Source organism: Vombatus ursinus, unplaced genomic scaffold (genome assembly GCF_900497805.2).
Source record: "Vombatus ursinus unplaced genomic scaffold, bare-nosed wombat genome assembly UNPS02014168.1, whole genome shotgun sequence".
Taxonomy (NCBI): Eukaryota; Metazoa; Chordata; class Mammalia; order Diprotodontia; family Vombatidae; genus Vombatus; species Vombatus ursinus.
Genome location: NW_020953946.1, coordinates 3162886 through 3187273, shown reverse-complemented (window position 1 = coordinate 3187273; position 24388 = coordinate 3162886). Strand labels below are relative to the sequence as shown.

The following is a 24388-nucleotide window of genomic DNA, read 5'->3' as shown; positions in this document are numbered from 1 at the left end:
TTTAATAGAGAACTTTGGGGAATGCCTACATTTTGGCAAGTCTGGGAAGATGAGACTTGAGAAAAGGTAAGGAGGGGAATCATTGTTAACCTTGGGGAGAATGGTTTTGATAGAAGTTGAGAAGGATGAAAGGAAGTCATAATGCAAAAGGTTGAGGAGAGGTTATTGGAGAAGTAATAGCTGTGTGTGTGCAGACTATCCTTTCCACGGGTTTGGCAGTGAAAAGGAGAGAAAGAATGCTCTTGTGGTGGCCAACAAGTTTAACTGGATGAGGGCTAGAGTGATCAGATCAGAGCCTGGGCAAGAGCTGGCTCACGTCCAAGGACACAACGTTTCATAGTGCATCTGATAGTTTAAGAGGATTTGTGAGGGCTGCTCTTCCCTTCCCTCTTTAACTTGCTTGGTAGGAGATAACGATGTATTCTGAGGATTGATGATGAGTCAGCCTGGGAATCAGGTAGGAATAGAGAAGAAATGAGGGAAAAGATGAAAATGAGGATTAATTATAGCTGACCAAGAAATAAAAGGCAGCAAGATTTTGATAGGAAGCTAGGTATGTATGGCATTTGATTGAAGATAATATTTTTTCCTTAAAAAATTAAATTGCATTTATTTTCTCTTCCTCCCTATCCCTTCCCAATTAGAAAAAAGAAAAAAAGAAAAAGAAAGCCCTTGTAACAAATATACATAGTCAAGAAAAACAAATATCTGAATTGGTCATGCCCAAAAATGTGTGTCTCATTCTGTGTCTTGATTCCATCACAAGGCTAGCATGCATTAGGTTCTTAAATGCTTGTTGACTGACAGTTAGGAGGTGGGTAGTTTTCTTCTTTACTGGTCCTCTGGAATCATGATTAGTCATTGCATTAGCATAGTTCTTAAGTGTTCCAAAATTGTTTTGCATCATACTATTATTGTTTAAATTGTTCTCTTGGTTTTGCTCACTTCTCTCTTCATCAGTTCATATGTCTTCTTAGGTTTCTCTGAAGTCATCCTTTTCACAGTTTATTCCGGAGCAGCAATTTTCTATTACACTCATATAGCATAATTTGGCCAGCTATATCCCAATTGATGGCTTCCAGTTCTTTGCCACTATAAAGAGAGCTGTGAAACTATTATTTTGTCATAGATATGACTCAGGTAAAGCTTGTTAATGAATCCGTAATAAGGATAAATTTTTAAGGTGCACTACTCAAGACTCATGTTAGTGGCATTTTGAGGAGTTATATGTCTGTTAGTCCGTGGGGAAGGGAGGAGGGTGGAATCTGGTTTAATTAATATAATGACTCATGTCCAGTGCCTTGGGGAGAGTGGTTTGGACTCTTCATGTATAGCTACCCCAATAACCATAGTCTTTGATGTAGGAGCACTATCTTTATTCTGACCCCATACAAGCTAAGATCATTTTTCCTTGAAGGTATTGAAACCATTGTCAAGACTTGGTTGGCTCAGGGGACTAAAGGCTCAGGCTGTCAACATCACTTCCTGATCACCTGAATGCAAAACAGCCACAGGCTTCCTGTGAAAGAGCTCCAGGTGCCTTCTTTGATGCTTGGCTGATGGATCAGGGGTCCTCAGTGAGTAGTCTGGTTGAGTAACCTCCTGCTATGGCTAAGTCAATTTACTTTGGTTAACCATTGAATAATTTACAAGTCTCATTTTGTTCCAGTACTGAAACTAAACTACCGGGGGATTGGCCTGGGTCAGGCCTATCCCAGAATAGTCTCTACCTAGTGTTATGGACATTTAATAAAACCTTCAGATAAATCTAGATTTAGTTGCACAAAGGAGGGAGCTTCTTGAAGTATAGCTAGTTCTGCTGTAATGTGACATATGTATTCCTAAAAAGTCATTTGTGCTATGCAAAATTGCACAATATCCTGGGACTTATGAGGGAAAAATGAGATTAGGGATTCAACACTTTGTCAGTATGCATTAAAAAAAGATAGGAACTTACTAAAAACAGTATCAGATGGTTAAGAAATACATATAATATACAATATATAATACAATATAATATAAATACATATAATAAACAGTAGTCTCTTCCATGACTTTGAACTGTGGCTGAATCTGCACCCCAGTTCCTATAGGGTTAGTTTGGCAAAGTTGACAGCTGCGGGTGAGAGAGCTACCTCACAGGCAGCAAGTCTGGGACACTGACTTGTAACCATGGCTGAAAGGGGTGACTGGAGTGCATAGGTGCCAACCAGCTCTCCTCTGCCCATGGCTTCTATTGCATCAGAAGATATACAATCAATATGGTTTTTGACCTTGAAAAAGATCAAAAGTTAACTTGTGAAAATGTGTGTCAGAAGGGTTGCAACTTGTGGGTTATGATAAAGTGATGTAGTTTTTCCTTCTTTCTCACTGCTTGTGCCAGACAAAGTCATGCATTAGTTCAAAATATGCTCAAATTGTTCCATTACATCAGTTGAGTTGGAGAAATTTGCATTTTCAAAACAAACCTTACAGTAGAACTGTAGCTGAGGAGATCACTAAGGGAATTTCAGGTGATAGGGAAAGGATTAAGGACAGAATTTGGAGGTCATGTTTAGACAGATTAAAGAGTTATAAGTCACAGAGCTAGAATTTTCAATGTATGAATTAGAAGATCAGTTGAGAGAAGTTTTTTTTTCTTTGTTTTGTTTTCAAAGAACCAGGGAAACTTGAGTGTGTAGGCAGGAGGAAAAGAGCCATTAGAGAGGAAGTGAGTGGAGATAGGAGAGGAAGAAAATAGTGTATGATTCATGGAACAAGAAGGGAGAAGGGACGGGATTAAGCCTACAGGTAAAGGGACAGCTTTTCTGCTGAAGTAGGAGGGAAAGAATGAAAGAGAGCATGAAAATAAAGAGCATTTTAAGGTGTGGAGGAGGGAAGTTGAAAGACTTCAGCTACTATAGGCAATAGAGATGATGGAAAGGAATGGTGAGCTGAAGACTCAATTGAGTTAGTAGTCTTATAATAGATTTGGAACTGATATTTCATGAGTTCACCAGCAGTGCTAGAACCCAGGAACATGGGATAGATGTTGAGGGTAACAGAGCACTAGAAATAACAAGAAAAAACATGATGAATTCAAGGACACTGTTGAAATAGGATCTAGGCAGGGTAGGGAGACAAGTGAAACCATCAGAAGACTGATAGATTGGAATAATAAGACGCAGGATGACTGACAGTGAAGAGTGGTTTCAGTAGGTGAGGCAGCATGGGAGAGGGGAAGAAAATTTACATAAAAGTTCAGGGAAGGGATTAATGAAAGTATATTCTAAAATTAGTGAGTGGAATCTGAAAGACCTAGGATCAGTCTCTACAAGATATAACCCATGCCTAAGCTATATCTATACCAGCTGTGTGACCCAGGGCAGACACTTAACCTCTCAGTGCCCCAGGCAACTTTCTTATAAAGCAAATATCATGGGATTCTCTTAGCTGCTTGTTTTTGTTTTTGTTTTGTTTTTTTTGGTCAAGTTCATTCTATTATCATTCACAATTATGATTGTTTTTTGTGTATTTATACTTTTCCTTCTCGGTTACTTGCCTTCTCTTTATAAAGAATAGGGTAGTAAGACATGAGGATTTCAGCACTAGTGCTCTAGGTTTAGTGTAATATGCTTACTAAATTCTTGTCCTTTTCTTTTAAGCCTCTCTTTCAAAATCCATCCTCTTTAGTTTGATTTTTTTTTAAGTGAGGCAATTGGGGTTAAGTGACTTGCCCAAGGTCACACAGCTAGTACGTGTCAAGTGTTTGGTCTGAGGTCAGATTTGAACTCAGGTCCTCCTGACTTCAGGGCCGGTGCTGTATCCACTGTGCCACCTACCTGCCCCTCTCTTTTTTTTTTTTTTTTTTACTCTTTAGTTTGATTTACTTAAGATTAGTGCCTCCCTTAAGCTACCCTTCCTCTTATTCTCCCCTTTCCCATCTCTCCTTTCTCTCCTGTTTACTTGTTAAGTGAAATGTATTTCTATACCAATTTCTCTCTCTCTCTCTCCCCCTCTCTCCCTCCCCCTCCCTTCCCCCCCCTTTATTCTTCCCTCTTTTTACCAGTTCAGATCAAGAGTGAGGTTCAAGTGTTGCTTGGTTCCCCACCCCTTCCTTGTTTGTGTAGACTTCAACTTATGTACCACTATTATGTGAGATAATTTTCCCCAGTCTTCCTTTCCGTTTCCCTTATAGTGTATTTCTATTCCCTTCTCTTTCCATTCTTCTTTTAAGATCATCAGAGCATAACAAAACCACTTTCAGGCCCTCTAATTAGATTTCTTTTATGAGCCCTGATGATAAAATTTCTGAGGGGTTACTTATAACATCCTTCCATATTAAAATGTAAGCAGTTTATCCTTGTTTAGTCCATTCTTGTCACTCACTCACATTTAGCTTTTTATGTTTGTCTTGATTACTATGTTTGTATTTCAGAGTTTCTACTGTGTTGTAGTGTTTTTATCAGGAATGCTTGGAAGTTCTGTATTTCATTAAAGGTCTATCCTCCCATTCCCCCCCTCCCCCACCCCCAGCAAGGATTATACTCAGTTTTACTGGGCCAGTTATCCTTAGTTGTAAGCCTTTGTCTTTTGCCTTCTAGAATTTCCAAGTTCTCGTGTTCTTTTAGTAGTGGCTGCTAAATTTTGTGTGATCCCGACTGTGACTCCTTGGTACTTGAAATCTTTGTTTCTTACCGCTTACCATATTTTTCTTTGAATTTTTAGCTCTAAACTTTGGCTATGATATTCCTGGGAGTTTTCACTTTGGGTTTCTTTAATGAGGTGACTGGTGGATTTTTCCAATTTCTACTTTACCCTCTGGTTCTAAAAGATTGGGTAGATTTTCTTTTTTTTTTATTATTATTATTATTATTTGCCTTTTGGTGAGGCAATTGGGGTCAAGTGACTTGCCCAAGGTCACACAGCTAGTAAGTGTCATGTGTCTGAGATTGGATTTGAACTCAGGTCCTCCTGACTCCAAGGCCAGAACTCTATCCACTGCGCCACCTAGCTGCCCCCAAAACTATTATTTCTTGAAATAAAAAGTTTAGGCTCTTTTTTTTGGTCATGGATTTCTGGTAGTCCAATGATTCTCTCCCCAATTTCTTTTCCAGGTCAGTTGTTTTTGCTGTGAGATACTTTACATTTTCTTCTTTTTCAGTCTTTTAACTTATAAAATTATTTTTCTTGTTGTCTCATGTAGGTTTTGTAACTCTTGCTCCAAGCTATTAATTTTCTTTCGAAATCTTTCTTCCATGATTTGGATTTATTTTCCCATTTTTTTCCCTCTAGTGCTCTAATTTTTTTTCTCATTTGGTTTTAAAAATAATTTTAAGCTTTTTCTTTTTAAACTCTTGCTTTATCATTTCCAGAAATTCTCATTGAACTTTTGCCTAAGCTGTATTTTTTTTTGTGAGACTTTGCTTGTAGATATTTTGGAGTTATTCTCTTCTTCTGTGTTTGTATCTTGAGTGTCTCTCTTACCATTGTATCATTTTATGGTGTGCTTCTTTGTTTGCTTATTCTTCCAGACTATTTTCTGATTTTGAACTTTATGTTAGGGTTAGGTTCCATGCCCTTGTGAGGGAAGCGCCTATGCTTTTGTCCTCTAAAATTTTTTTGTCCGTTATTTTGTTTTTTGTTTTTATTTATTTTTGGGGGGGCCTGGGGTGAGGGTAGGGGGGACGTTAAAGGTTGGGTCATTCCAGAATCTTAGAGACAGCTCAGACTGGAGACTTGAAAGCTTTGAATGCTCCCCAACTGGTGCGAATTAGGGCAAAATCTGATCATTGCTTTTCTTATCTGAGCTTTGCAAGCTTCTGACCTAGGTCTGAGTATGAGCAACCCTCCTCTTGGCTTCTCCCTGGTTGAAAGTTCCAGTAGACTGCTGCAAGACTTAGCCACTATCAATCAATTGGAAAGCTCTTCTGGTTCAGAGTGACAGAATTGCAAATTCCCATTTGGTGTGGAATTCCTTTCATGGTTATTTCACTGAATGCTTCAGACTGAGCTGAAGGTTGGAGCTGAGACCCTATTCTGCTCCTGGGGTCAGAGCTACACAGCTTATTTGCTTTTGAATTTGTTCCTTGCTCACTACACAGCCTAGGACCTGTTGCCACTCCTTACCGTGGAATGCTATCTGTCCTGGATCTGTGACCTGGAATTTTTTGGGTAATGAACAACAGAGTTGCCCCTCGGCATCTATTCCCACATGCTGCACAAGATCAGGGTCTTTCTTCCTGTATGGGTCTGGGATGTCTTCTTACCATGGTGTACAGCCTTGGTCCTCTTTCACTTCCTGTGTTCTGAAATGCTCCCCATAATACATCCCTGGTCAGACACCATCCCCAAAGGCCACTGACCTATTTGTCTTCCTATGCTAACCTGGGCTGGAGAAATTACTGTGATTTTATTCTTGGATTTTCCCAGTCAGGACTTGGTCTGGTGCATTTTCTAACTCTTTATTGAGGAGTTTTATATTGGAGAAGCTGTATTTCTTCCTGCTGCTGTGCCATCTTGGCTCTGCCCTCAGGGAACTGAGATAAGTGGCAAAATGGATCTGCGTTGCTAGAGGGAGTTGCCAACTACATGCATGAAATCACAGGTTGGACCCCCCAAAAATAATAAAGGAAAGGGAAAGAAAAAATAGATGTATGGCTACTGTAGATAAAGTTATTGGAGTTGTTTTGTCAATGAAGATGATGAAGTCTTTAAGGATTTTGACATGAGTCCAAAATGTCATAGTCATAGAACAGAGTATAAATGTGTTATGGAGGCCATTAGACAAAGATGTGGCATAAGTGTATGTTGTGGACTTCAAAAAGAGATGTGGTTGAGTTTGCTGAGAGAGAACATTGACCTGGAAGTGGAAATGTGGTCAGCTGATTTCTCTTATTTCACTGAGTTGGGGAAGTTAGGAAAGGTGGAGGAGGAAGGCAATAATAAAAAATAGTTCCTTTCCAGAAAAAGACCGGGGACTTAGTCTTTGTTTTTCTCATTTTAAGACATACTAGAGGTGATTACAGTTAAATATGATTACAGTTAAATATTATTGGGATTATTATCCATTTACATTAAATTGATTCTCCATGTAAGTACCTATGTATAAGACTATGTTGAAATAATTTTTTCAAATAGGAAAAGCTCTATTTAGACTATTAAGACTATTTAATCTATACTCTATCTAGTTCCATGGCCATCTACATGGAATCAGTCTTACACAACTATCCATTGGCAAGTACATTTGGATTAATAATAGTTAATAATAATAGCTAGCATTTATATAATGCTTTAAGGTTTGCAGAATGGCTTACAAATATTATCTCATTTGATCTAACAACTCTGGGGGGTGGGTGCTGTGTGTTATCCTTATGAGGAAACTCAGGCGGACAGAGGTTAAATGATTTGTCCAGGGTCACATAGGTAGTATATGTCTGCAGCTATATTTTAATTTAGGGCTTCCTGCCTCCAGGACCATCCACACTGCAGCATCTAGCTGCTTTTCACTTTATAACAGTGCTTTACTGGATCCATGATTTCATCTGGTTCGTACTCCCTCCACCAGTGCACATCCCCAACTATACTTTGTAATTCTTGTTCATAGTTTTCCATAAATCTTCCATAGAGAATGTGGTCATGTGCTGCTTAATATGTCATAAGATTTCATTTTTTAAACAAGTAAAATGTTGGCTCCTCCAGGACAAGAAGTACCTTCTCCTCCCCTCCCCCCTTTCTATCCCCAGTGGCTAACAGTGTTTGCTGGGAAAATAGGCAGCCAATAAATGCTTACTGAATTGAATTAGTATTGTGGGGTTACCTCTGAAGCATTGAGACTGCCAGTCCTTTAGTCCTCATTTCCTCTGTGACCTGCCCACTTTTTTCTTAGTATTTAAATACACTCATTGAACTTTTCACTGCAGTGGTATTAGGGGATAGGTCTAATACCAGTAACATGTTAATTCAGATTTGATGCTGGGATGAAATGAGGCACTTTAAAGTCATTGAACAATTAATAAAAGGAGGTTTACTTTTATGCCTTAACACAGCAAGGAAATGGAACTAGGATATAGTAGCACTTAATTTCTATAAAGGTCCCCTCCTCCATCACCTTCTCACATCTCCTAGTCTGGTCAGTAGGGCAGAACATGATGATTCTTGTGGTCTTCAGACATTTCCAAGTTGGAGGGGTCCTGACTCCACATGGGTGGGACTTAAAAATTTTTATCTTTTTTTTCCAGTTACATGTAAAAACAATTTTTAACATTTGTTTTTTTTTAAATTTTGAGTTCTACATTCTCTCTCTCTCTCACTACTTTCCCCTCCTTCAGAAAGCAAGCAATTGGATACAGGTTACATATGTGCAGTCATGTAAAACATATTTCCATATTAGCCAAATTGCAAAAGAAAACGCAGATACCCCGCCCCCCAAAAAACCCCCCAAGAAAAATAAAGTAAGAAAAAGTATGCTACAAATATGCACTCAGATTCCATCACGTCTTTCTCTTGAGGTGGGTAGCATTTGTCATCATGAGTCCTTTGGAATTATCTTGAATCATTGTATTGCTGAGAATAGTTAAGTCATTCACAGTTGATCATTGTACAGTATTCTCCTGGTTCTGCTCACTTTACTTTGCATCAGTTCATGTAAGTCTTTCCAGGCTTTTCTGAGAGTATCCTGCTCATCATTTCTTCTAACACAATAGTATTCCATCACAATCACATGCCACAGCTTCTTCAGTCATTCTCCAATTGATGCCCATCCCCTCAATTTCCAATTCTTTGCCACCATAAAAAGAGCTGCTATAAGTATTTTTGTACATAAAGGTCCTTTTTTTAAAATTTTTTTTTTATCTCTTTGAGATACAGACCTAGTTAGTAGTATTGCTAGGTCAAAGGGTATGCAGTCTTATAGTCCTTTGGGTTTAATTCCAAATTGATCTCCAGAAAGGTTGGGTCAGTTCACAATTCCACCAATAGTGTCCAAGTTTATGGGTGGGACTTTTCATGCTTTTGGGAGATGGTGACCAGTCAGGTTCCAAGGATAGGGTTTGCTTTGGTTTGTTTTGTTTTCTCTTTTACGGAAAAATAATTCCTGTTGTGGGAAAATTGGGAACCAGATGAAGCTGATCAACTCCACCCCTCCCCTCAACAATTAAGTATGGTCAAGGCAAATCAATACATTGGCCGTGTCATTACGCACCTAGTAGTCCACATCTTTCTGCCACGAGGCAGGAGACATTGCTCATCATTAATCTTGTAAAGTCTTGATTGGTCACCGTATTCAGTAAGAGTTCTTGAAGTTTTTTCAAGTTCCCTTTACGTTGTTGTAGTCATTGTGTAAATATTTTTCCTGAATCTACTCATTTCGCATGGCACCAGTTCATATGTCCCCAACTTCTCTGAATCATTCATATTTATTATTTCTTATAATGGAATAACATTCCATTACATTCATGTTCAAACATTCCTCAGTTGCTGGGCACTCACTTTATTTCTAGTTCTTTGCTACAACTAGATGCAGAGCTATCAATATTTTTGTATAGGTGGGTCTGTTCCCTTTGTCTTTTATCTTTGTGGAGAACATGCCTACTAGTGGTATTGCTGGTCAAAGGGTTAGTACAGTTTAGTAGATTTTTGAGTATAGTTCCAAATTGCTTTACAGAATAATTAGATGAATTCACAGCTCGACTAACAGTGCGTAAATGTGCTTGTCCTCTTCTAACACCTCCAACCATTGCTATGGAATCTCAGATTTGCTTTAGTTTGCATTTCTTTTATTGTTAATGATTTAAAACATTCTTACATATGGTTGTTGATAGCTTGAATTTCTTTGTTTGTCAATTGCCTATTCATATTGTTTGACATTTGGGAGTAGTTCATACACATGTGTATCCATTCCTTATATATCTCAAATATGAAACTTTTATTAGAGAAATTTGCTACAATGATTTTCTCCAGTTAATCTTTTTCTTTTTAATTCTAACTGTATTGCTTTTGCCAAAGGCCATCTTTTGAAGTCATAGAGATGGTGGTGTGGCACAGAGACAAAAATTGCTTGAATTATTGAAGGAGAAGCAGGCAGGGTCAGTATGATTATAGTCATTTGCTATATTGTCTCAGGAGTTCAAGAACCTTGTACACTAGCATCTCCTCCGAGTTATCTTCCTAAAAAGAGGAATGACTTTGTATTGTTATGAGAATACTATATCCAGTTTTGCCTGATTCAGGATGAAAAAGGAAGAAAATAAATCTTTCTCAAGTCACTTTGTGTTCATATTTACATTGAAGTAAGAAATACACAGGGATTTGAGCTAGAAATCTTCAGATCTGACCTTAGAAATTTGACTGAAATCCTCTAGTCTAACCTCCTGACTTTGTTGAGGAAACTGAGGTGTGGAGAAGTAATTGGCATAAGATCCCTTATACTATAAATAGCAGAGCCAGGATTTGAAATGAAATAGCTTTTTTTATTTGGAGCTTATCATAGTTAAGATGATGGACTAAATCTGATTTCTCCCAAACCACTTTCTAATTTCCCTAGAAGTCTTGTTGAATAGGCTTTCTCCCAATAGTTTATAGATTTGGGTTTATCAAAAATTGGAGTGCTTCACTTGATTGTTTTACTGATTATCTTTTTTTATTAATCAATATGAAATTGTTTTAAGGGGCCACCAGGAGGGGGTGAACTGGACCAACTTGAAAACAGAGAAGGTCAAGGCTTTCATGCAGATCAGCAGTGGGACTGGATCCAGTGTAACCATTTACTATCCAACCTGGGGGAGACAGGGAGACCCAATCTCCTTATGAAACACCCCCCCTCTAAAAAAAGGGGTGCAGTTGTGCACATCAAAACATTGACTGTAAAAATGCTTGTTGTGTCTGAAAATGTTCTTCATCTCCTGTCCATCACTTCTCTGCTCTTGGATTATTCTACTATTTTACTAAATTCTACTATTTTACTAAAGCTGTTGTAAATTCAGAGCTTATCTGGAATTTTCTAAGTAAACCATTATGTAGTCTGCAAATAGGTCTAATTTGTTATCCTTTGCCGATTTCATGGTTCTCTCTCTGTTCTTGTTGCTAGAGCTAGCATTTTAAGAATGTCTATCCAAGCAGGGGGAGAACTATGTTCTTGCTTTGCCTCTATACTTATGGGGCAAACTCCAGAGTTGCACGGTTGCAAATACAACTAATACATGGTTTTACCTATATAGTGAAATGTAAATTAGTTTTTGAATTTACTTGCGTACTTTAAAAATTATTCTCTTTAAGTCATAGGGAAAGAGAAGCATTAGCACATTTTGGTGATATCTACATAAATTCACAATGAAATATTTTTCAGCTGATGATACCAGTGTCTCAGTGGGCCAGCGTTGTAATGTACACTGTAATATAATGGGTGCATTTGTAGAACTTAGATACTAATGATGAAAGTTTGAGCTGATTTGAAAAGAGGAAAGAAACAGTTTGTGAATTATTTATTTTTTGTGTTAATGGAATGACATAGAACACATAGATGTCACATAAAAAAAAAACCCAAAACTATTTTTATACATGTTCTGAAAACATCACAATATACAGAAACCCTGATGAGACCTGAAATTCATTGCACTAAAACAGTTTTTCAGTCTTTTATCATACTAAATATCTTTATATATCACTGTTGACTTTTGAGAGAAATAAAACCTGCATTTTGCTCAGGGGGTGAAAGTCTAGACAAGTAGAAGAAAACATTTTTATCACAGAGTATATAGCAGCTTAAATTTTAATTTTAATACTTCATTGTCAAACTTAACAACAAGAAACTAATGTGGTGAATGATAACCTAAATTTAGAACTTCAGTGTCAGTATATTAATTTTAAATCATAAAGACTCGAGGTCAGTCCTGACAGAGCCTCCAGGGCCTTAAATTCAGGTATAAGCAGAGCTCTGTCTTTACTCTTGTTTTCATCCTGAAGATGACCAGGAGATGGTAACCTCTAGCCTTTGAAACATCAGTGTGGCAATCTCACTAGGAAATGATAGGTACTTTTTTCAAATTTAAAAATAACCTTGATCCAGTAGTTAGCTTAATTAGCTGCTCTGGGATAGAGGCCAAAAAGCAGCATCGTTCAGGGGACAGAAATAAGGAGAGGGACAGGAAATGTTATTTCATGGGAATAAGGAACATGTTGGAGAGAAATTTCTCCAGCCCATGAAGATCAGCAAAGGTTCTATAACTTTTGAGGTTAAATGGTCCGGGGGTGACAGTGACAGTATGTTTCAGGGGTGGGCCTTGAACCTAGATCTTTCTGGCTTTGTGGCCAGCCCTCTATCCAATAAACTATACTACTGCTCATAAAATTTTTATGGAGGATAAAGGGCCTGGGTGCTTACACTAAATCCAATGGGGGGGGGGAGGAGAAGGGGAGGGCGGAAGGAAACTAAGATTTTTCAAAGCAAAGATACATGTTAATTCAAAATATCTTTCCCATTCTCTCTCCCCCCCCCCCCTTCTCTTTCTCTAATTTATTGTCAAGGGTTTAACAAATCTATTTACACTTATTTGGGTGAATGAGATATTTGAGAAGTAGCCATTATTTTGTTATAAATATCAGATCTGACCAGGTTGGTTTTTTTTTTTTTTAATGCTTTAAAAACAAAACATAAAGGTATCCACTGGCCTAAATGTCTTCAAGTAGAGATCACCAGATAGCCCATTTAAAGTAAATGACCCTGAAGTTCAGCAAAGCTTGTTTTTCAAGTTTTAACATAAAATCTAATGTATATATAAATGTACACTTTCTAGCTAGAGATCTAGTGACCAAATAAATCTGCATTTATTAAGTAAACTATACTTTCATTTTGTAAACTGCCACTAGAGAAAATCTTCTAGGATACATCTCAATTCCCTGATGTGTGTGTGTGTGTGTGTGTGTGTGTGTGTGTGTGTGTGTGTGTGTGTATCACTGTTGTACATTTCCATTTGTCCTGTAGGCTCTTGTTTTCTGGGGCTTGATTAGAGTATTTCACGGATGGTCAATTTCACTAACATTAGAACAGTGTCAGACTTGGTACACATCCATCATCTGCTAAGGGTTTGTAATGTAAGAAACAGGCAGACATATCACAAATGGAACCAGTGACTTCTTTCCCACTAATGTGAAAACAGTTTTTGAAGTGCCACCAAAAAACATGACAGGAAACTTGAACAGACTCTTCATTATTACTATGATACAGTTCTTTTTTTAAAGAGTCTTAAAAAAGGATTTACTTCTCACCAATGAACACAGGCTTATAAAGATGGTTAAGTAGTAGGCATCTAAATTTAAATTTCACTATAAAATCCAAAGAGCATGCAAGCCAACAAACCAGTCCTAGTCAGATGCAGATGGCAGCAGCAGCAGCCAGCACAGCAATGTTGACGGAGGTTTTCAATATTCTTTTTCCCCTTCTTTCTCCCACAACATGCAAACACAGCTTTTCAGGCCATGTTTTCTCATGACATTTTCACAAAATGAAAATGATACTATTTCAGAATAGATTTTTAGCATTAGATTTGAGTGTTGTACAAATTGAGTTAAAATATTCCAAGGCTAAATAGGTTTACAGGTCTTTTTTGAAGAGGCCTCACATTAGTACATTTCTACATGCTTTCTATATTCTTTTCTCTCTATCAACTTTCACCTTTTCTCTCCCCCCCCCAGGTAAACTGCAACATCAAAGTGTGCAGTCCTGAAGGATGAAGAATCACTGCCGATACTTTGCACAGCTGGGGTATTGAGACTTCACTTGACACTAACTGCTGTACAGTTCTGCATAGCAGAAAAAAAATAGTGAGCAGTTAAACACAACGGACACATCTGCAAAGACTACATTTCCAATAAGGAAGTGACATAGTGCAATATGGATACGGTGGCCCTCCAATATGGAGGGCTTTATTTTCCAGCTTGAACCTGCCAGTGGTGATTGCCGCCCTTTGAAGGTGATGACATTCCCGGTGATAAATGAAGAGGAGACTTAATTTTTTATGGTTTCAGAATTAATGCTGTTTATATCACAACTTGGACAAAAATATTGATCTGAAAACCATGGCAAGTGTGGTCTTGCCCTATGTTCATTCTGTAACTTAAAAGAAAACTTTTTGTTTTAAGGTCTGAATGGGATCTTTAAAAAAAAAAAAGATTCTTCTAGCTCTTCTTTACCTTCCATTCTCTAGGCCCATCAGAGAATTAATAGAATTGTAATTTTCACTCCCAAGCTCATATTTGTAGGAATTAGAAATACTATTAAATAATAAGTTCAGAAAGCAGCCATAAAGACTCTAGATTGATGACATCAGGTAAAAGTGAGTACTGCCCCATACACACAGCACCGGATGGAAGCTATGGAGAGGTTGAAAGAAACCTTAGGACTCCTGACTTAACAGTGGAGGCAAAGCTAAAATGCCCCAACTCAAATCAATTACATACCCTGCCTGAGGCTCACCACTCTTAATTGTGCCACTTGCTGGTTGAAGTTGGGCTGCTACAAGACCACAAATGTGCCATTAGTGCTTTAGGTTAAAAAGCAGGAGAATAGAAATCACAGGCAGAGGTCAGGTTTACAGTATTTCCCTGGACACTAAGGCACAACCAGGCACATTGAAAAAGGATTTTTATGTCTAATGCTGCCCTGATTTTTTGCACTCTGTTTAAAAAAACCAAATGCCCCAAACCCCAAGTTCTTAAGTGAAACTGAAAGAGCCTAGGATCAGGCCCCAGAGAATACGTTTCATCTTCCCTTATGACATGTAAGAGTTAAAAGCAGAGGGGCAGTCCTGGTGTGTAACCTGCAACATATTAATTCTAATAATAGATTATGTTCCTGTGGGGTTTAGCCAAAGCATAGATTTTTTTTAAACTTCTAAAGCAAGAAGGAAGAAAGGGATAAGGGAAAATAGGGTGGGAAATAATTTTGTAGGACTTTGGAGAAGTCAGTCTAAGCAGAAGTAATGGGAGATGTTCAGTAAACCATGCAGGAAGGGTTAGACTCTGAGGTGCCTAATTGCAGGCCTTCCTGCTGAGCTGTGGAGGAGGCCTGGGAGTCATGTTTTGCAGAACACTGAAGCCCTTACTCCTGGTACAATATAACATACTATTAAAGGGTTATTAAGTTTGCTATTGTTGGAGGCTAAAATTCTCCCACCTTCTAGTTAATAAAACTCTGCCCCCCCCCCCCCAAAGACTATTTATCATTCCAGGGAGTTAATGTTCTTCCTATTTCATCTTAAATAGGTTGTAGCTTCTTGATTACCTTCCCACTGAATCATTTCTTAAATATGGCGAAACTTCCAACAATGTAAAAATGAGAGTTGATCTACAAGACAAGTTCTTTCCCATTCCTTTAACTGTGTAAGGACACATAGCCCCATTTTGAACAGATAATTCCAATGACATTTTCAATTCAGGAGAAATAACACTTAACAGAATGGAAACAAATTCCTCTCACGTTCCTCCAAAGCTTATAACTGTGGAAGTCAACCCAACAAGCTATATGTAACTCAACTGTCACAGGATAAAATTTGAATCTTTCATGTTTTTAAAATGGAAAAAAAAAAGCTTTGTACAACTGATGTGGGGTTCCCCCCCCCTTTACAGTCTCTGAGACTTGAATAAACTGTTTATTTACTTTTAGGTTATCAATCACCACTGCCAGAAGTCCTAAAGGCAGTGCCAACAATTCTACTCAAAGGCTGCAGGATCCCACTTGATTGTCCAAGACAAGCTTAGGTTTTCAGTGCCAAAAAAAATGGACTTTTTTTTGTATTTTGTTCTAGTTAGTGGTTCCTTTTTTGGGGGGGGGGAGGGTTAGTGAGGAGAAGATCGCAAAGAAAGTCTTTTTTTGTGTGAAACAATTGGGGTTAAGTGACTTGCCCAGAGCCACACAACTAGTGAGTGTCTAAGGACATATATGAACTCAGGTCCTCCTGACTTCAGGGCTGGTGCTCTATCCACTGAGCCACCTAGCTGTCCCTAAAGAAAGTCATTCTAATAAAATTTGAGTGGTGCTCTCACTGCCCAATGCTACTTCTCACTGAAGCCACTACTTGTCACCCCCTTGCCAGTAGATTCTAATGATTAACAGAATCAGAAAGTTGCCCATGACATTAGCAAGAGAAATTGGGCATGAGCCAGATTCAACAAGAGAGAAACTCACTGACAGCCTAGTTGGCTACCCATGAAGTGTGATTGTCTTACTTTAGTAAGAGATTCATTATCAAAAGGCAGACAGAGAACAAGTCAAATTTACTGTGTGGCTGAGAGAGGAAAAAAAAACCCCAAACCTTTTTAAACCAGTAACCTGGTTCTTGAATTCCACTCTCTCTCTCAGACCCCAAAATCAGGCTGGTTCACATTTCACAACAGATAGTAAAAGCTACTTCTTAAAGCATTCTCTTGGCTCTAACCTGGTCAATTCAAACTGATCTGTGTTTAACTGGGTTATGTTGATTGTCTTCCTTGGCTGCATGAGTAGTAAACATTTACTTGGCAAAGGTCTTAGCCACAGTAAGCATTTGATGGAGTATATTAATTTTCCATTAAGGGAAAAACTTGGAACATAATTAACATAATATTCCTTTTTTTTTTCCCTACTTGGGGGAACTTTCAACCTTCCTCCTGAAAATCTTTTATCTTGTCAGAAATTTCTCTAATGCCTTATTTTGCACCTGGGGTTGTCTTTTTCTGATTTTCAAAATTATTTCAAATGACAGATGATATTTCACTGGTCTGAGGCCCAAGCTAAAGAGCTTTTTGCCATTAACTTAATGGAAACATTTTCTTCTTACAAGATGCTCTCTGGCTATCATGCATCCAAGCTTATTTGTCTTGTTTGTCCAGTGAGTGCTTAGGCAGGGCAAGGCCTGAGTGAGTCACCTGTACCCTTTCTGTATTTATTTTCAAGAAGACCCTAGGGAAGCCATTATTCCCTTTACTGCAATTATATACCAATTTCATATCAAAATGCTAGGAACTGCTTCTCCAAGAAAGAAAGCTAAGTCTTGGTCTTCCAAAGGAGTCATTATTGGGGCTTTTTTTGTTCAGTGGGGAGGGGAGTGAGTGTGAGGATGATGGCAATTAGGATAAATGCCCTAAATTTTGGTACTACTGACATTTATTTTATAAGAACAAGGTGTACCACCTCCTGAAAGCCGCCTCCTTCCTTTGAGATCAGGAATCCTGTGTTCACTATGGGTCTGTTCCATTGGTGTTAACATATCAGCCTAGTTTCAGAATTGGTTCCTAATGTACACTAAAATGGAGGGAGATGATCAGCCAGTTTGAAGAGGAGGAAATCTTGAGCATCCTTTAAAGTATTTATTCCAAGATGATAGGAGTTTTCTAGGTGTGTGAGTATCTTTAGAGGCAGCATCTGGCATGTCTCAGAAACAGAAGGCTGCTGTGATGCTGCCCTGGTAACAGCAGAGCTGGCAAAGCTTTTCAGAACACAGCTGTCTTTCACTTGAAGCAACAACAACAAACTTTGTTTTTACCACACACAGGAATCAAGGTCATGGGGGTAGGCTTCATAATGCCCTCTCCACATAGGGACACGCATACCTTGGCTCCTTTTCCATCAAGATTTTCAAACACCCCCTTCTCAGCTGGAATTTATGGAACTTCTTTTCCATTTTCTAATCCCCTGAATGAAAATTCTTCCCTCCTGGGTTGCTGATGAATGTGACTGCTTGAGCAGGCTCAGCACTTCAGACTTCATTGTTAAATGGTAGGAACCTGTCTCTAATGTGCTCCCTGGAAGGACAGACACGTCATAGCCTAGAACAAATAGGCTTAGTGGTCCTACATTGGAGAATGAAGCTCAGAAATGCAATTTAAAATCTCTTTCTCCTCTGGATTTTCATTTTTTAGATCTGTGTGGGTCATTTAGTCGAATGTTCCATTATTTATTCATTTTGGTTTGGTTTTCTATAATGGTGGTAAAAGACAATTTGGCCTCAAGTGAAAGACAGCTAGTACTGCTTTTTGTGGACAACTGGCTTTCTAAACTGCATCTTGAAGGAACATTGACAAGGTATGTCTAAGGTTGAAATCTCGTTGTCAAAGGCAAACAAATCTTCCCAGGACCTGCAGTTAGGTCATAGTTATCCTTTCTATTTTCAAGATCAAGACATGGAAGTTGCCCAAGAAATGAGTATTCCCAAAGCCACACAATAAGTATTAAGGGAAAGTCACAGGAAAAAGGCAAGAACTACTAGATTCCTAGTTTTGACAAATTCTTTACTGCTCCTATTCAGGTAGCTCAGAGTGAAGTGTTTGTGGTGAAGAAAAACCCACAACACAGATCTTTTGTATATGTATTTGAGGCACAGATGAATTCACGATTATGAAGGCAGAAACTCAGAAGGTTTTTCCCCACTATGGCAATTTCCTGTAATTAACAGTAACTTTTCCTAGAAATTTAAGACAGTAGTAACTCCATACCATTAATGGCAGTGAGGCCTTGGTGTGAGCAGGTTTGTTTGAAGTAAGGCCCATCCTGCCCTCAGGATGTTGTTTGCCAGAGTGTTCCTTCCTTCTAATATTAATTTAAATGAATAGACAGTGAATTCGAGGTGTAAGAGGCTTGGAAAACAACAAAACAAAAACCTAGCACAGTAGAAAAGCTAGTTAGGGGGCTTGTCTTTAGGTAAGACTGTGCCTTACAGGGAAAAGATTCTGTGTTGGCCCTTTGTACCAAGCTGCACACACACAGCCATTCATGCTGCTGTCCTGCTTGACAGCTCTAATTGGGTAGCAAGACACCACAAGAGAAACTCTGCACTGCCAAAGATTTTCTGAGAAATCTGCTTAGTGTGACTATTGGTGTTGTAGCTCAAGTACTTTACTGACTGTCCAGGCTGCCTACAGAAGTAGCTATAATATCCGATTTTGAATTCCATTAAGGTTCTTTCAAAAGCATAGAGATGAAGGTTCATCTATCACAGTCTTACCAGATGTTCTTCTATTGAAGGGACATGACTGAGGAGGTAGTTTCTTATTTTAAGCATTAAATGCTACATGTCCAGACTCTACCTTAACAATAAATAACATTTATAAAATAATTTTGAATGCTCCGAAACTCAGGTTTCATTTTTAATTCTGAAACTCTATGGGGCTATGATGAATGCCCCACTTTATGAGTACCCGCTATGAAAAACCAGGTAAAGATAATTTACAGTGTAATGGGAAACTAATTTACTTCAAGTAATAAAAAAAAAACCTGATGTGTTCTCAGTACATTTAAATAAACGGGATTCTTAAATATTCTAGAATGAAAGCTGAAAGATGGGAGAAAAATTTATATTCCTGCAGAGAATTCTTTTGGTATTTCGGTCCTTTTAGATGTCTTTGACAGGTGGTAGAGATCATATAGAAAAAAATCATACTATTACCAAAAAAAGAAAAAAAAGAAAAAACAACAACCATTCACACAATAAGATGTTAGTCTCCTTAGGTACCAAGAGTACTGCCCTCTTTTTTTTCTTACCATGACACTAAGTGGTGTGAAGATGACCAAGATGATAAAGTCTTTTAATCCTGTAGCAGGCAATGCTCCCTCAGTATAGGTATTATTTAGATAAAAGAAAGGGCATCTTTCAAAACTTCTCTACCCTCGTATCAGTTCCTAAGAATTTCAGCCCTCCAGTTAACTAGCCATGCTGTTGCAAGCATCTCAGACATTTATCAATTCAGAAAATATTAAGAGAGATTCGATGGTCCTTTAGAAAACTTTTCATTGCAGTATACTTCTTGTGCTGTGAAATCTATTTTGTCCCATCCCATTTCCATATTTTCTCTCCCTAAATCAAATTCCTCTTATCCACTAGAAGGTCCTTTATCCTCTTCTTCCCCTAAGCTTCCTTAATGTCCAAGTCATTCATTATAGAGCAAGAGAATAGCCAAGTCAATCTTTATATTCCCTGCAGTTAACATAGCTCAGGATTAGATTCTAGAAGTCGGGCCTGCTGTGGGCTTCCAAGAGCTTGGAAGTCTTTTCCCTTTTCCAAACATCTCCTGATTCTATGTTAGTTAAAACAAAAACCAAAACAATTTCCCCTTCCTTTCCCACAATGTGCCTTAACTTTGCCTTTGGTTTCAAACACTCCAGGAACACTAAACATCTTTTTCATGAAAGCATCCAGAGAAACTATGCCTCCTTTTCATTCTTTTCTCATGATGAAATATAGCGGGCTTTCAAAGTCATGAATCCCAGAATAAGATGTTTGTATAACCCCAGGCTCTGGAGCTGCCATTTTATACTGTTTCTTTACACGTGAAACAAACACTGGTTTTCCCATCACTTGGAGGTCCATGCTCTACTTCCTTCCACCTAGATCCTGTTTTCCCCTACCTCCCACTTTGCAGCCCAAGAAAAACCTGATATAAATTAGCAACCTGAATCATCTTTAGGGGTAGCCCCCCTCCCCCCATTTGCCTCTCTTTAGCTCAAGGACTGCAGATGAATGAGTTAATAGACCATTACAGCATGCTATTTAAAAAAAAAGATTCAGTGTACTACTGTGTAAGAAAGTGGGAATAGGTTCATATTTGTCTTGATTTGGAGACATTTAACCCCACCATCTGCATTTTTAATTAACTTTTTTTGGGGAGTGGGGAAGGGAGTCACATTAAGGTTTGGATCTTCAGACCTCAATAAAACCACTGGTAATACAAGTGTTAGTTCTGGTCACTGAGCATCCTCCACCACAAATAACATGAGGGCCTGTAACCCCTCTTTATCCTGGCTATGGGCCTACCCTTATGCTTTAGGAATTTGGGGGTCATGCATTGTCTTCCAAAGGAAATACCAGGCGGGTGCCTCTGCTGGAAACTTCATGGTCTCCCATTCCCAGGTCTCGTTCTAGTGCCTCCTCTGAGCTGCTCTTGGTTCTCCGGCCCTCAAGGCTCGTGGTGGCCGTGTGGGAGCCTGAGGAGCCATTCGCCGTGATGGTGCTGTCTCCATAGGTGAGAGTGAGATCTCCATCATTCAGTATAAAGTCAGAGTCTTCGTCTCTCAGTTGTTCCTGATTCTGAGGAGAAAAAAAATTAAAAAAAATAAATAAAATTTAAAAAAAGATAACGAGAGACCCTGCTACCTTTTAGAGTTAGATTCACTACTTCAAAAAATAAGCAGTTGCAGGGCAGCTAGGTGGTACAGTGGATAGAGTACCAGCCCTGGAGTCAGGAGGACCTGAGTTCAAATCCGGCCTCAGACCAAACACTTGACACTTACTAGCTGTGTGACCCTGGGCAAGTTACTTAACCCTAATTGCCAAATAAATAAATAAATAATTAAAAAAAAAAAAAGCAGCATCAAGCTATACTAGATCTGTGATCCACTCATTTGTGCCAGGTGCTGTGCTAAGCACTGGGGATACAAAGAAAGGCAAAAACTATCTCTGAGCCCCGCCCCCCAACACCTAGAAAAAGGCTCACCTAGAGAAGTAAACTAAGTTCTGATGTAAAAAAAAATCTAAAAGTCACAAATTATATTTAAGGAACTAGATTATAAGCTGACTGTTAAAACTTTCAATTGTACCCCAAAAAAGGGAGTTCTAATAATCACTGGGCACCATTCTTAGAAATTTTCCTTTATTCCAACTTTGTCATTACAAACTATGTGATTGTGGGCCTTGAAGGACCCTTCCACCTCTCAATCCATTATCCCAATCTTTTCACTTCCTCATGCCATACTAGTCAGTCCTGTGAATGCTACCAAGACAAACTCTTCAAAACATGTCCCAGATCAAGGTTTGAGGGTGTGTAGAAGAGTGGCCACAATGGACATTTTTCTTTTTAGGATGGAGCCCTCTTCTCTTCCCAGATGCCAGGGCAGCTAGATGGTACAGAGGATGGAGTACTGAAGCTAGAATTAGGAAGAGCTGAGTTCAAATCCAGCCTCAGACACTTAGCTGTGTGACTCTGGGCAAATCATATAAAACCTTTGTCTGCTTCAGTTTCCTCAACTGTAAAATGCTGATCATAACAGTACCTGCATGCCAGGGTTTTTGTGAGGATCATATGTGCTTAGCACAGAACCTGACTCACAGTAGCCACTTAATATTTATTTTCTCTCTCTTCTTTCCTCTCCACATGGAAAGCAAAAAAAAAAAAAAAAAAAAAATGCCAGGGGGAGAGAGCAAAGCCCACTACTGATGAGAAGAAAGGCCTTCCAGAACAGTCTTGCTTATTCAGAAGTAGAAATTAATACAGTATGTTCTCCCCCAAAAGGAATGGAACTGTTTGCCAGTGAAGCTTGGTCATAGTGAAAGTAACAGGACTGAGTAACATGTCTCTAGAGAGGCTGCACTCATTTAAAATAAAATACTGTGTGGGAAGTGTTAAAAGGCACTATAAGGCTCCCAACTTGCCTCCCTTTAATATGTCTGATATAGAAACAAGTGGAGGATCATCTCTCCCTGTCATACACTAAAAGCCCAGTGGACACTGATAAATTTTAACCTATTTCCAGGATGGTTAATACAGATAGTCTTAGAAAAACAGAGTCCTGGGCTGCTCATTGGACCACCATAGGCCTCATAGGAACATCATAGCACTTGACTCTCTGATACCCCTAGTATGTGTGGCACTGAGCAATAACCTCACCTTATACATGTAGACAGCACTTCACTGTTTTCGAGGTAAGAATGCTGATCATTAAAAGCCTTGGTCGTTCATGGGAGTGTTGTAACACTCCCTGCCAAATACCACTCACATGATACTTAGTAATAACATCATTTTATATGTATCTCTAGCACTTTACTGCTTTTCAGGTAATATGTAGTTATTTAACTTGTTCCATGTTTATGCTATTTGTGTAGGCAGAATATGGGCACTCCAGGCAGAGAAACCATTAGATTAATTGATCTTCTGGCATCTAGGTCAGGGGTTCTTCATGGGAGTCTATGGATAGATTTCTGGTGGTCTGTCAACTTAGTTGGGGGGAAAAATCACTTTTTTATTTCAATATTTTGGTTTCCTTTATGTATTTTATTTATGCTTTTAAAAATATTCTGAGGGGCACCTAGGTGGCGCAGTGGATAGAGCACTGGCCCTGGAGTCAGGAGGACCTGAGTTCAAATGTGACCTCAGACACTTGATACTTACTAGCTGTGTGACTCTGGGCAAGTCACTTAACCCAAATTGCTTTACCAAAAAAAAAAAAAATTCTGAGAACAGGCCCAGAGGCTTTGCCAGACTTCTAAAGGGGCCTATGACACAAAGAAAAGTTAAAAACCTCAACAATGGGAGCTAAAAAAAATTGCTAAATGAATGAACATACTCAGGTATGCCTAAGTAATTCTTCCCCCAGGCCCTGCCTTTTATTAGACTTTGCATATTCACTTTCTCTACTTTCAGTCCTTGTTTAAATTGCATCTTGTCAGCCAGTACACAATAGGTCTTCATGCCTTACCTCTCCATTATGCACATTCCTAATGTGACTCCACTATACTGACTCATGTTTTGAATGTACAAATGCACAGTTTTCCCTTCTCTGGCAGAAAATCTATGAGACTGAGTGAGTTTCAGGTGAAAAACTAATTTTAAACATAACCAGAAATCTAATCCAGGCTTAGAAGACGTTTAATAGCTGCATGATCCCAGACAAATCACTTTACTTCTGCTTGCCTCAGTTTCCTCATTTGTAGAAGGGGATAATAGCACCTACCTCTCAGGGTTGTTGTGAGGACCAAATGAGACAATATTTGTAAGGCACTTAGCATAATGCCTCGCACACAGTTAAGTGCTATATAAATATTAACTATCATCATCATTATTATTATTTTTTACTTCTCCACGTGGATAACCTGTTGTCATTTTAAACTGAATGTCAAACCCTCAAAACATAGCTTTCTGCCTAACTTCTCAATTTCTGTTGACAACATCTGCCTACCAGGTTTGAATATCTGGAACCACCTCTGCTTTTTCCCTCTCTATCATCTGGCAGCACCACCCACAACTGCATAGCTACAGAGGCCTGTAGATTCTGCCTCCATAATCTCTGTCACATTTGCCTCTCTCCTTTCCCTTTTTCAGTACTTCATTATTCCCTCAACTACAATAAGAGGTTCCTTCCTGGTCTCCCTGCTCTCTCTCCAATCTATCCCTTCCCGACGCTGTCAGAGTCATCTTCCCAAAGCACACATCTAACCACATCCGTCTTGGCAAACATCTTCATCTATTCTCCATGGCTTACCAAATAGGACAAACTACAGCTTGGAATTCAAGGTTCTTCATAACCTGGCTCCAACTGGCCTTTCTAGTTTCTTTGCACATTATTCCCTTTCACACATTTGAAGTACTAGCAAAAAGAGATCATTTACTAGTGAGGAAGTTCACCCAGACCTTTTCCCCACTCTATTCCTGAATAGTCTATGCCCCACAA

The 24388-nt window shown here is 38.8% G+C and overlaps 2 protein-coding genes across 3 annotated transcripts in view; one reads left to right on the top strand and one right to left on the bottom strand.

Annotated features, from left to right (window-relative positions):
- Positions 1-16016, top strand: part of CHST7 (carbohydrate sulfotransferase 7) — a 28054-nt gene extending 12038 nt beyond the window's left edge. Inside the window, exon 2 of the mRNA XM_027859467.1 lies at positions 13669-16016. Coding sequence (XP_027715268.1) covers positions 13669-13672 — 4 coding nt within the window. The 3' untranslated portion in view covers positions 13673-16016. The remainder of the gene's footprint in view (positions 1-13668) is intronic.
- A 2287-nt stretch (positions 16017-18303) lies between these two features.
- The window catches only part of SLC9A7 (solute carrier family 9 member A7), a 195359-nt gene continuing 189274 nt past the window's right edge, over positions 18304-24388 (bottom strand). For both annotated transcript variants that reach the window (XM_027859465.1, XM_027859466.1), the window contains exon 17: positions 18304-21032. In XM_027859465.1, the coding sequence (XP_027715266.1) occupies positions 20784-21032 (249 nt within the window). In that variant the 3' untranslated portion in view covers positions 18304-20783. The remainder of the gene's footprint in view (positions 21033-24388) is intronic.